Genomic DNA, 11,177 nt, shown 5'->3' on the forward strand with positions numbered 1-11,177 from the left:
GCTGTATGCACACTGGCTCAGTTTTGCTCCTCTTATTTATTGGGTTATTTGTTTATTATTTATTCATCACTCATATTATTTATTATTTGTGCCTTCTTGTTTTTATTTTGTGTCGTCTACTTGTATGTCTATCGTGTACTATGTCTCATCACCGTGGGATCGAGGAAACGGAATTTCGGTTTCTTTGTGTGTCTTGACATATGAAGGGATTGACAATAAAGCAGACTTTGACTTTGACTTTATATGTGTCTAACGCAGCCTTAATCAAATGTGTTTGCAAACTGCCGAAAGTACATTTCCCTTTACTACAAACTGGAAATTAATGACATTTTCTTTTGAGTCTGTGATACATTGAGTACACGTGAATTCATTTTTTTAAGAAAAAAACTTCATGGATAAATCCAGGTTGTAAATGCATGTCAGTGCTTCTGAAGGCGTTAGCTTCCAGCGATGGCGAACTTCTCTTTCAGTTGAGACTACATGCCATTCTTTTCCATCAGCTAGCGGTGGGTTCCTCGCTCCCGAACGCCGCCCGCGCCTATCACCGCAATCTGATCGGCCTCGATAGTCTTCAGGTTGTTGGTGATCAGCAGCACGGTTCGGTCAAAACGCCTCACCAGATCCTGCAGGACCTACTCACGAACCTTCATGAGAATGTCTATCGATGCAGTGCGGCGCGATGAGAAAGTCCTCTGAAAGAATTCCAACACCTGAAGAAAGAGGAGCAAAATAGTGTTTCCAAATGTTTCCTAACCCACCTCCAGAAGCCAAAGACCACGTGTAATAAGCATGAGCTAACTCACCAGGTGACAGCAACTGCCTCTCATGACTCACAGTAGGTGGAAACAGCTAAAAGAGCGCAAACATGACGGAACGTTAAATTACACACAACAATTTTGATGAAGAATGTCATGTCCATTCCTTTCAACGGAAAAAAAAAGCATTTGCAAGTGTGGTTGCTGAACATATTTGGCTCGTATCTCAGGGCAATAGTGTACTTTTTTTGCACAACAATGGCCTTGACATCAACAAACGTGTGAACATTGTCACAGAACCCAGCTGACATTTTTCGACGCGACTCCTCATTGACTCTTAAGCTTTGAATCAAACCTTGACATGGCTGCCTTGTTATTGTGGCTCAAAGGAAGCAGAAAACATTTGACTTACTTAATTGTCCTTCTTCTTCTTCTTCTTCTTTTCTTTTCGGCTTGAGAGTATATGAATAAAAGAGAAGCAAGAAGCGATTAGGAATGGTCACAAACGACGCGAAGCAAACAATGTTCTCTTTGGATGTTCCTGACGGAGAAAACATTTGTCGCTCACCTTGTTTGGATTTGAGACGCTTGGCAAGGACCATCGCCGCCGCCACCACCGCCACCAGAGCGAGGACCACCAACGGGATGGCGATGGCCACCGCATTCTTCCAGTCTTGCTCTTTTGCACAAGGCAAAGCGTGTGCAATGAAGAGAGACACGTGAACGACTGTTGTCGTGACACCGAGCCGTCACGGGAGCCCGACAGCCAATGGGACGTGTCTGAGCCGTGACAAACGCTCACCCTGGTTGCTCAGGATGCTTCCGGCGTCCAGCTTGATGACGATGTCATCTGAGACGCCGGCTAGCCGGAACACGCATTCGTACTCCTGCTCCGCGGCGGGCGTCACCTCCACTTTCAGGTGGACCGAGGTCTGGAAGGTTCCATCGTGATTGGGGAGGGTCTCCCCCATCTCAACGTCCTTGTGGATCTCCTCGCTGTTCTTCCTCCAAAAGAGGAATGATGTTTTGGGGTAGAAACCCGTGGCGTGGCAGGTGACCGGAGAGGAAGGCGTCTTCTGCAGGAGAAACACCTTGGGAAGCTCTGCACGCAGGTTCATAGATGGACGGAAACACGTAAGAAGAGCACGACAGATGAAGAGCTCGGGAAGAAAGGAAAAACAGAAAGTGTGTGTGTGAGGTTGAGAGAAGACGTAAGAAGGCAACGTACCGGTTCTCGTCAGGTAGTCCCTCCCGTTGCTCACATGTTTCTTCAACTCAAAAGGACACTCCTCAATGAGTATATTCTTCCTGGCTTCATTCAACACGTCTATTTGGTCCAATTTCAATTTGGTGATGAAAGCTTGTGGATTTGCTGCAATCCATGTCATCGTCTTCGCCTCAAATGATAGGAAGTCTTCTCCGTTGTAACGGATGTGCTGCCAACCATCAACCTCACCCGTCTCATCATCCCATTCACAGCCTCTCATCACTTGAATCATGTGAACACCTGAAAGGATCGCACACAAGATTCAGTGACGGTAATCGGAGAGGAGCCACCAGTGACACGTCTGTTTATTAGTCATGAAGCGTACCAGCACATGAAATGAATTTTACGAGCTGGCGTAAACAAACCTCCAGTTTGGTTGAAGCGCTTTTTAGCGGTTTCAATGTTGACTTTCATGACCTGCTCATTCCCAATATTGAACTCCGTCTCTCTCTTCCAGAAGTGCGGATCATCTTCTGTGATTTTGTTCACCCAGTCATGTATTGCTTTCGTTTCCCTGTGGTAGCTGTCAAACTGCAGAATCTGAACGCCATCAACATAGGCCATCACCAAGTACTCTGGTAGCGTTGCAACTTGAGAGCCCATCTTAAAATAATTGAACGTGTGAATGACTGAAAGACAAAAACAAAAATGACACACATGATCTTGCTCTGCTTTTACATTGGGCAATCTTGTGCAATTCATATTTTCAATGACTTTGTCTGCAGCTGGGACATTGCAGCACTTGACATGTCGGAGTTGATGTTTATCCAAGCGCATTCTTTCGCTCAAACCTGTCAGTGAATTGACAATTGTTCCAGCGGGATGTCCCTCATCAGCGATTTAAATCCACTTGTGAAAGAAATATAATTGCATAACTTTTGCCATCTTCAATTTGCCAAAAACAATTCCAATAGCGTAATTGATCATATATTGTCTATTCAGGAGGCTATACAATGTTTTTTTTCTGAAAGATACAACTTGATTGCCGTTACCGTGAAATGTTCATCAGTAATTGCAAAGACTCGACTGTCGAACATTTCATTACTGTACATTAGCTTTTCCATAATTAATCAAATGCATATTCATGCAGGTTTACATCGCCAAAAGAGGGACGATGTCTTGGGGTAGAAACCTGTGGCGTGGCAGGTGACCGGTGAGGAAGGCGTCTTCTGCAGGAGAAACACCTTGGGAAGTTCTGCACGCAGATGGAGGAAAACCCGTGAGGAGGGCAGGAAAATGGAGAGAGTGTGTAAGAAAGAGCATGTGTGGAGGGAGAGAGAAAGGACAATGTACCGGTTCTCGTCAGGAAGTCCCTCCCGTTCCTCAAATGTGTCTGAAAAGTTTAGATTCTGCCTGTGCTGCTTCAAAAGCTCTTGCAGTTGACAATGCTCTATCTAAACTCAGTCCATCTTCCTGAAGCAGTTTGTCACGCAGCTTTCTCATTGCACATTTTCCACTATTTGATCTCTTATCTGTCATATCGTCCTCCAGTGCACCAAAGTCACATGATTTCGCCAATTCTCTTAACGCATTCACAAAAGCATCTACTGACTCATCAGTACACTGAGCTCTCTGTCTAAACTTGTGTCTCTCCAGGACTACATTTCTTCGTGGTGTGAAATACGAGTCTAGAGCAGCAACAGTCTGTGCATACGTACTTTTGCTTCCAGGTAGATTGGCAAAAATTCTTTGCGTAGGTGCTCCAATGCAATGCAGTAATGTGGCCCTCCTCACTAAGTCTGGTGCATTAATAGTTCCACTGGCAACTTCGAAAAAACCGTAGGAGTCCTTCCACAGGCTATATTCTGTGAATAAATCAGATGCCCCAAGGTTCAACGCAGCAGGCGCGTTCAGTTGGGCGTACCTGGGTTCAGGTGCAGCGTGTCCCAGCGCGGCTCCGGCACCATCGCCGTTCGACATGGTCAACACGATACAGTTGTCGTCTCACCTTTTTTTTTTTTCTTCCAGTATGGACGTAGAATCCTAGTCGTCCTTTCTTGCTTCTGGGTTCGTGGTAAACCGTTTCCTCGTCGCCAAAATGTTGTGTTCCTCAATAAAACAGTCTTTGTTTAACTTCAACTCTTTTATTTCCACATGTCCGTTTCTTGTTAGCTGCTAGTTCCTTGCTCTCTCTCTAGTCATTTTCTGTTCTCGCGATAAAATAACATCAGCGATACTACAGGTCTACTTAGCCTTTAGCATGTATTCAGGTTTTACATTTTAAGTTACGTTTGTTTTATTTTACTTAATGCAGTGCGGCACTGTACTTTATTATTTTTTGTCTTAACATGTAGTTTGCTCATGTGACCACACGGCGGCGCCGCTCACCCGCGACAAGCGCTGATCAACTTTATTTGGTTATTCTTTGGACAAAATAACGTCTTCACTTTTTTGCAGTCACGACAAACAGGAACCCGACGACATTGAGCAGTTACAGGAAGAAGGTCTGATATTTATTTCATAGTCTAAAGTCAAAGTCTGCTTTATTGTCAATCTCTTCACATATCAAGACACACAAATAAATCGAAATTACGTTTCCTCTATCCCACGGTGACGAGACATAGTACGCGATAGACATACAAGTAAACGACACAAAATAAAACAAGAAGGCACAAACAATAAATAAATAAATAAATAAATAAATAATAAATAAACAAATAACACAATAAATAAGAGGAGCAAAACGGAGCTGCTTCTAGAATATTCTAGGATATTTGTTATGTTCTAATATTTAACATTATGTGACATACTTGTGCAATACTTAACTGGCTCATATGTGCCCAATTTTGGTTTGCTTTATTTACAGGGGAAGTAGAGGATCAGTCAGCTGGGACCATTTCTGCTGTCCAACAGGCTGCGTTCTCTGACCACAATGTCCAGTACCAGTTTTGCACAGACAATAATGGCGGTCAGGTAAAGACTTAATTACCCTATTTTTCGCACCAAAAGGCGCACTGGATTATAAGGCATTGAATTTTTTATTTTGGAAATTATTTCATATATAGGGCGCACCGGATTAAAAGGCGCATAAAATAGAAGCTATACTGCAACAAACTGAGGTTGACTAGGGTTGCCGTATGCATCCACTAGCCAATAACCAATGAGCCCTCTGTGAATAATCACGTTTCTCAAACAATCTCCTATAAAATGATCAGAACTGACTAAAGTTTGAGCTAACGTCGGTACTGCTTACCTATGTTTCCCCTCCATATCGATCCGTAGATTTACTCGAAATATTAACAGAGCAGCCTATTTTGACATGAAATAGTCTGGTGTGTATAGCAACTATCATGATAGCATTAGCCACCCGCAAACTCCCATGAGCCTCAGCTCGCAATCTCCCATGAGCCTCAGCAAAGTGTAAACAATCGCGTTTCTTAAACGATCTCCTATAAAACGATCGGAACTGACTAAAGTTCGATCTAACACATTGGTACTGCTTACCTCTGTTTCCCTTCCATATCAATCCGTGTATTTACTGGAAACATTAACGGAGCATACTATTTTGAAATGAAACAGCCTCACGGGTATAACAGCTATTTAGTGACGCCCCCTGACCACGGTTGCCGTAATGGTGGGAAGCAATGCGACCTTGTAATCTACTAATCGTACTAAAACGTACTGAAACATTTTGGCAGAGTACTGTGTACAACCAGTATGGATCAACAAATTCATCAATTGATCCATATATAAGGCGCTCTGCATTATAAGGCGCACTGTGTTTTTTTGAGTAAAATGTAAGTTCTTAAGTGCGCCTGATAGTGCGGAAAATACGGTAGGTGTTGTTTCCGTTCTAGTATGATTCCAACACTGTTCCTGCTCTCTCTCAAGGTAACCTATCGTGTCGTCCAGGTGACAGACGACAACATTGATCCATCCTCCGACGCCACTGCTGCTGTTAGCGTCGTCTCCGCCGCAGCATTTGCAGGAGCACCTCAGGTGCGTGAACATGTAAATATTACTGAATCGGCGACATTTTAATTTGATTTTAAGAACAAAGCAAAACATACGATGATGGTGGTTTCAACAGTGATTGATTTTTTTTTTTTTTTTTTTTGATGGATTCATTCTTTACCATCCAGGCTGTGATCCAGAACCCTTTCAGTAACGTGGGCAGTCCTGTCGGGGAGACGGTAGCAGGAGAGACACGTTTTGCCTACTTTCCCGCCGCCGCTGTCACCGACGGGAGAGCCACAGCAGTGTCGGTGCAAACGACCTCTGAACCCACAATCACACAGGGGGCAGGTTTGTTTACATACTTTCACTTTATATCAGTGCTTCTCAAATAGTGGGGCGCGCCCCCCTTGGGGGGCGCCGTGCTATACCTGGGGGGGGCGCGTGTGACCCTGGGGAACAGGCTTTTTTTTTTGCAGTACTAGAATAAAGTGTAATTGCGCATCTTCCCAGCAGGGGGCAGTGGCGCTCTCATTTTTACTTCTGTGACGTTTGCGACAGTGCAACATTTTACGACTTACAAGACAAGTTAGGATAGTCACGGTGGGGAGGGGGGGGGGGGGCGCGAATAGTTTTCTTCTTGCTAAGGGGGGGGGCGTAACAGAAAATAATTGAGAAGCACTGCTTTATATGGTCTTCGAACCGAATAAAAAATGTCGAGTAATAATACTAACAATTAAGCTTTTATTGCTTGTGTCCAGGTCAGTTCTACGTAATGATGACCCCTCTTGATGTGCTGCGGTCCGCAACTCAACGGAGCATCGCACCGCGCACACACACTTACCCAGGGTGAGTACACGATGTCAGAAAAAAAAAAAAAACTCCCTCTTCTACACAAAGCCGTTCTGAATCCTACATTTTAAAAGGATTTCAATCAAACTCCCCATGAAGTTTTATTTTGTTCCAAAAAAAAAGAAAAAAAGTGCAAGAGCGGAACAATAGCGTTCCTTATTAAATGATCAAAAATCTGAAAACCACACTGTGTCCTACTTACCGGCCATCCCCAGAGACGTTGGTGGAAGCGAGATGTTGCAGCATGGCAGCACAAACTGGCGAGGAGAACTTTCACATTCGAACCAATGCTGCTGCGATTCCCTCCCCTCAGTGTCAGCCCCGTTGTTTACAAAACAACACAATACTGTAATCGTACTGAGGTGTGATGTGTTTGTCCCTGAGGTGTATACAGTTGTGTTATTGCATGGCATTTAACCAAAATGTTGCATTCTTAACGGGATATTGGCGTGCATTTGGTGAGTGTCACTAATCTTTAGTAATCTCTGGTTGTCGTTGTTAGGGTGGTGCTCACTCTAACTTATTTTGCAAGAACCACACAGGAGACAAGCAAGTCCTTTTAGACACCTGCAAGTGGAGAGTCCATTCATAGCTGTGCTTACAGCGATGGTCGAATGGAAGTCTGACTCTGGCCTCATCAGGTGCATATTTATTGAGAGAAACAAGAGTGGGGTTGAAAGTGGGGGTGTGGGAAGACAGGATGGGGTGAAGCCCCTTCCCTGCTGATCAAAGCATAGCAGGGGGCCTTTTACGACTTTTTGTAAACAAAGCAACTTTGATTGCTTCCTCTGCAGCTAGTCAATCGGTTGAAAAGATCTTAGCACTTTGTTCTACTACTTTTGTTCAGACAGGACAAGCTAGGTAAATTATTACAGGTTACATTCCAAAATAATCATACGATGAAGATATTCTGCAAACCCTAACATATCCTGCAAACCCTAACAGTCGGCAAGAATTCAAGACATGCTAACAATCAGCCATCACTACAAATTGCATGAAGAAGATTTGCTGTTTACCATTGCAGGACCATCTGAATGCTGAGTGTGCGGACTCTTTTTGGCATCGGCTTTCTGGTGACCTCACGGGCCGCAGCAGTTTTTGCTCAAACAGGGAAATGCCCACTTTCACCTTCAGCTAACAACCACCAGAAGAACTGTCACAGTAGCAGACAATCTTCCATCATGGCCCAGAGCATCAAGTACCTTGGGTATGTTTTATAAATACAATTTAAAGTGACGTCTAGTTTTCGTCATACCGTTTTTTTCCGTGTATAGTGCGCCCCCATGTATAATACGCACCCTAAAAATGGCATGTTGATGCTGGAAAAAAGCCCGTACCCATGTATAATACGCACCCAAATTTTGACTCCTACTTAAGTCCGTAAATGTAAAATTATTTCAGAAAAAAGATAATCTTTGGGAACAACCGGATGTTATTCTGCCGGTCAGTATCACTGCGCATGCGCTAGCAAACTCGATCGCAAAGAAATGTTTCGGATTTGTGTAGGGTACATTGTGACAGCAAACGAGCAGGTGATCGAGCAAGTGTCTGATACAACAGCATTGTGTTCGTATGGAGCGTGTTTGAAGTGAACACCAGAGAAGAAAGCGTATCTGTAATGGCGGCCTCCGGATCATATCCGGATTAGAAAATATATATATATTTATTTGTACCCATGTATAATGCGCACCCCAGATTTTAGGACAATACATTAGTTAAATTTTGCGCATTATACATGGAAAAAAACGGTACTTGTATTTCTTCTGCAGACAAGAGGAAGCCCAGCGCATTGATGAGGAGCTCTTCAGTGAGTACGGCTTCAGTGTGGACCAGCTGATGGAGCTCGCAGGGCTCAGTTGTGGTACCACCATCACAAGAGTGAACCACACTGTCCTTCCAGAATGATCATAATGTGAATCTAAGCATCTTCTGCTATTCCTCCCCCGGTTGGGGAGCGTCGGAAGCGGTGTGCGAGGAGGCTGAAGCCAACTCAGCTCGCCCGGCCGTGCCTTCCATTCTTCTGGCGAATATTCGATCGCTGGACAACAACATGGTTGACATTCGCCTGCTGAGATCTACGAACCGGACAGTGCATAACTGCTGTGTGCTCGTGTTCACTGGGACTTGCTTGACCGTCAACATTCCGGACTCTGCTGTACATCTGGAGCGGCTAGCGGGCGGACCGGGCCATTGTACGAGGGGGAACATCGCGAGAAGGTGGAATGCGCGTCTACATCCGTGACGAATGGTGCCGGGACTCTGTAGTGGGATGCAAGCACTGCTCGCCACTGGCGGAGTTTGTGATCTCCAGGCTGTTGGGGTCCTGAACTCCTTCCCCCCTTCTGCGTGGCGTCCTGTTAGAGTTAGGGTTAGGGTGCGAAAGGGACTCCAGTCGGATCCGGGTCTGCTGGAGCTCCTCGTGCGCCGTGCAGCTGAAATTGATCTCAACAGGTTAGTCGTTACTGGAAAGTGTGTACATTTTGTAAGATGTGCGCTGTTCCACTTTGACACATCCACTGACATCATCTCCTTTATTGCTGAGTCGGACATATTTGCCGTCCTGCTCCACCTCATCCACGGTGACCTGCCCGCTAGCAGAGGCCTGCTGGGTGATGGGAGTACGAGTCACAGCGCTTTCGGCGAAGCTCGAAGCCTCGCTGTCCGTGTCGTTGGGACGCTTCCTCTTCCCGCTGGCCGACGTGGTCGAGCGTACCGTGCGGACAAACGTGGAGACATTAATTGCTATGAGAGGAAAAGTTGTGGTATGTTTGTAAGCCACACACACCTCTCCTCCTCGCTGTCAAGCACCTACCTGTAGGCAATTATCTCCATATCCAGCGCTAGCTTGACATCCATTAGCTCCTGATACTCATCCAGCTCCTGTAGGCACTTATCTCCAGATCCAACGCTAGCTTGAAATCCATTAGCGCCTGATACTTATCCAGCTTCTGCTCTAACCGCTCCCTCATGTCGACCATTTCTCGGTCTTTCTCCCCGAAGAGGTCTCTCTTTGGAGACAGAGCCTCCTCCAGATCTTTCACTTTTGCATCACGGGCTGCAAGCTGGTGTCAACACAGACTTTTTAAACTTTTGCAGCTGAGACAGATTCTAAGGTCAAAATGAAAAATGGTTACCTCTTTTTGAATGTAGAGTTTAATTTGAAGTTCATGCCGGCTTCCCATCTTCATCAAGGCGTCGGGCAGTTTGCTTTCATAATCTTCCTGGGGGGCGTTTTCCAACTCCATTAGCTCCTGATACTCATCCAGCTGCTGGTGCATCCGCTCCCGCATGTCGGCCATTTCTCGGTCTTTCTCCCCGAGGGGGCTACACATGGTGTCCCCTCTTTGGAGACAGAGCCTCCTCCAGATCCTTCAATTTTGCATCACGGGCTGCAAGCTAGTGTCAACACAGACTTTTTAAGCTTTTGCAGCTGAGACAGATTCTGAGGTCCAAATGATAAATGGTTACCTCTTTTTGAATGTAGAGTTTAATTTGAAGTTCATGCTGGCTTCGCATCTTCATCAAGGCGTCGGGCAGTTTGCTTTCATAATCTTCCTGGGGGGCGTTTTCCAACTCAATTAGCTCCTGATACTCATCCAGCTGCTGGTGCATCCGCTCCCGCATGTCGGCCATTTCTCGGTCTTTCTCCCCGAGGAGGCTACGCATGGTGTTCCCTCTTTGGAGACAGAGCCTCCTCCAGATCTTTCACTTTTGCATCACGGGCTGCAAGCTAGTGTCAACACAGACTTTTTAGACTTTTGCAGCTGAGACAGATCCTAAGGTCCAAATGATAAATGGTTATCTCTTTTTGAATGTAGAGTTTAATTTGAAGTTCATGCTGGCTTCGCAACTTCATCAAGGCGTCGGGCAGTTTGCGTTCATAATCTTCCTGGGGGGCGTTTTCCAACTCCATTAGCTCCTGATACTCCTCCAGCTGCTGGTGCATCCGCTCCCGCATGTCGGCCATTTCTCGGTCTTTCTCCCCGAGGAGGCTACACATGGTGTCCCCTCTTTGGAGACAGAGCCTCCTCCAGATCTTTCAGTTTTGCATCACGGGCTGCAAGCTAGTGTCAACACAGACTTTTTAGACTTTTGCAGCTGAGACAGATTCTAAGGTCCAAATGATAAATGGTTATCTCTTTTTGAATGTAGAGTTTAATTTGAAGTTCATGCTGGCTTCGCATCTTCATCAAGGCGTCGGGCAGTTTGCGTTCATAATCTTCCTGGGGGGCGTTTTCCAACTCCATTAGCTCCTGATACTCCTCCAGCTGCTGGTGCATCCGCTCCCGCATGTCGGCCATTTCTCCGTCTTTCTCCCCGAGGATGCTACACATGGTGTCCCCTCTTTGGAGACAGAGCCTCCTCCAGATCTTTCACTTTTGCATCACGGGCTGCAAGCTAGTGTCAAC

The 11,177-nt window shown here is 45.6% G+C and overlaps 2 protein-coding genes across 9 annotated transcripts; one reads left to right on the plus strand and one right to left on the minus strand.

Moving 5' to 3' along the window:
- Nucleotides 1-223: 223 nt before the first annotated feature.
- Nucleotides 224-4,212, minus strand: LOC133148398 (H-2 class I histocompatibility antigen, D-D alpha chain-like). 8 transcript variants are annotated; one of them, XM_061271479.1, is made up of 10 exons: nucleotides 3,971-4,212; nucleotides 3,681-3,827; nucleotides 3,155-3,217; nucleotides 2,388-2,651; nucleotides 1,984-2,262; nucleotides 1,558-1,857; nucleotides 1,324-1,434; nucleotides 1,168-1,207; nucleotides 804-849; nucleotides 224-710 (listed from the first exon to the last, which is right to left on the minus strand). In XM_061271479.1, exons 4-9 carry the CDS (start codon nucleotides 2,623-2,625, stop codon nucleotides 831-833), a joined length of 987 nt encoding a protein of 328 aa, XP_061127463.1. In that variant the 5' UTR covers nucleotides 2,626-2,651; nucleotides 3,155-3,217; nucleotides 3,681-3,827; nucleotides 3,971-4,212; the 3' UTR covers nucleotides 224-710; nucleotides 804-830. The 8 variants fall into 8 exon arrangements, with proteins under 8 accessions (XP_061127463.1, XP_061127464.1, XP_061127462.1 ...); XM_061271480.1 differs by having other exon boundaries at nucleotides 3,119-3,217; XM_061271478.1 differs by having other exon boundaries at nucleotides 3,316-3,827.
- LOC133148399 (upstream stimulatory factor 2-like) lies at nucleotides 3,941-7,225 on the plus strand. Its single transcript, XM_061271483.1, has 7 exons — nucleotides 3,941-3,957; nucleotides 4,420-4,466; nucleotides 4,829-4,935; nucleotides 5,875-5,961; nucleotides 6,105-6,267; nucleotides 6,678-6,765; nucleotides 6,984-7,225. Exons 1-7 carry the CDS (start codon nucleotides 3,941-3,943, stop codon nucleotides 7,183-7,185), a joined length of 711 nt encoding a protein of 236 aa, XP_061127467.1. The 3' UTR covers nucleotides 7,186-7,225.
- Nucleotides 7,226-11,177: the final 3,952 nt, after the last annotated feature.

Source organism: Syngnathus typhle, unplaced genomic scaffold (assembly GCF_033458585.1).
Source record: "Syngnathus typhle isolate RoL2023-S1 ecotype Sweden unplaced genomic scaffold, RoL_Styp_1.0 HiC_scaffold_82, whole genome shotgun sequence".
NCBI lineage: Eukaryota > Metazoa > Chordata > Actinopteri > Syngnathiformes > Syngnathidae > Syngnathus > Syngnathus typhle.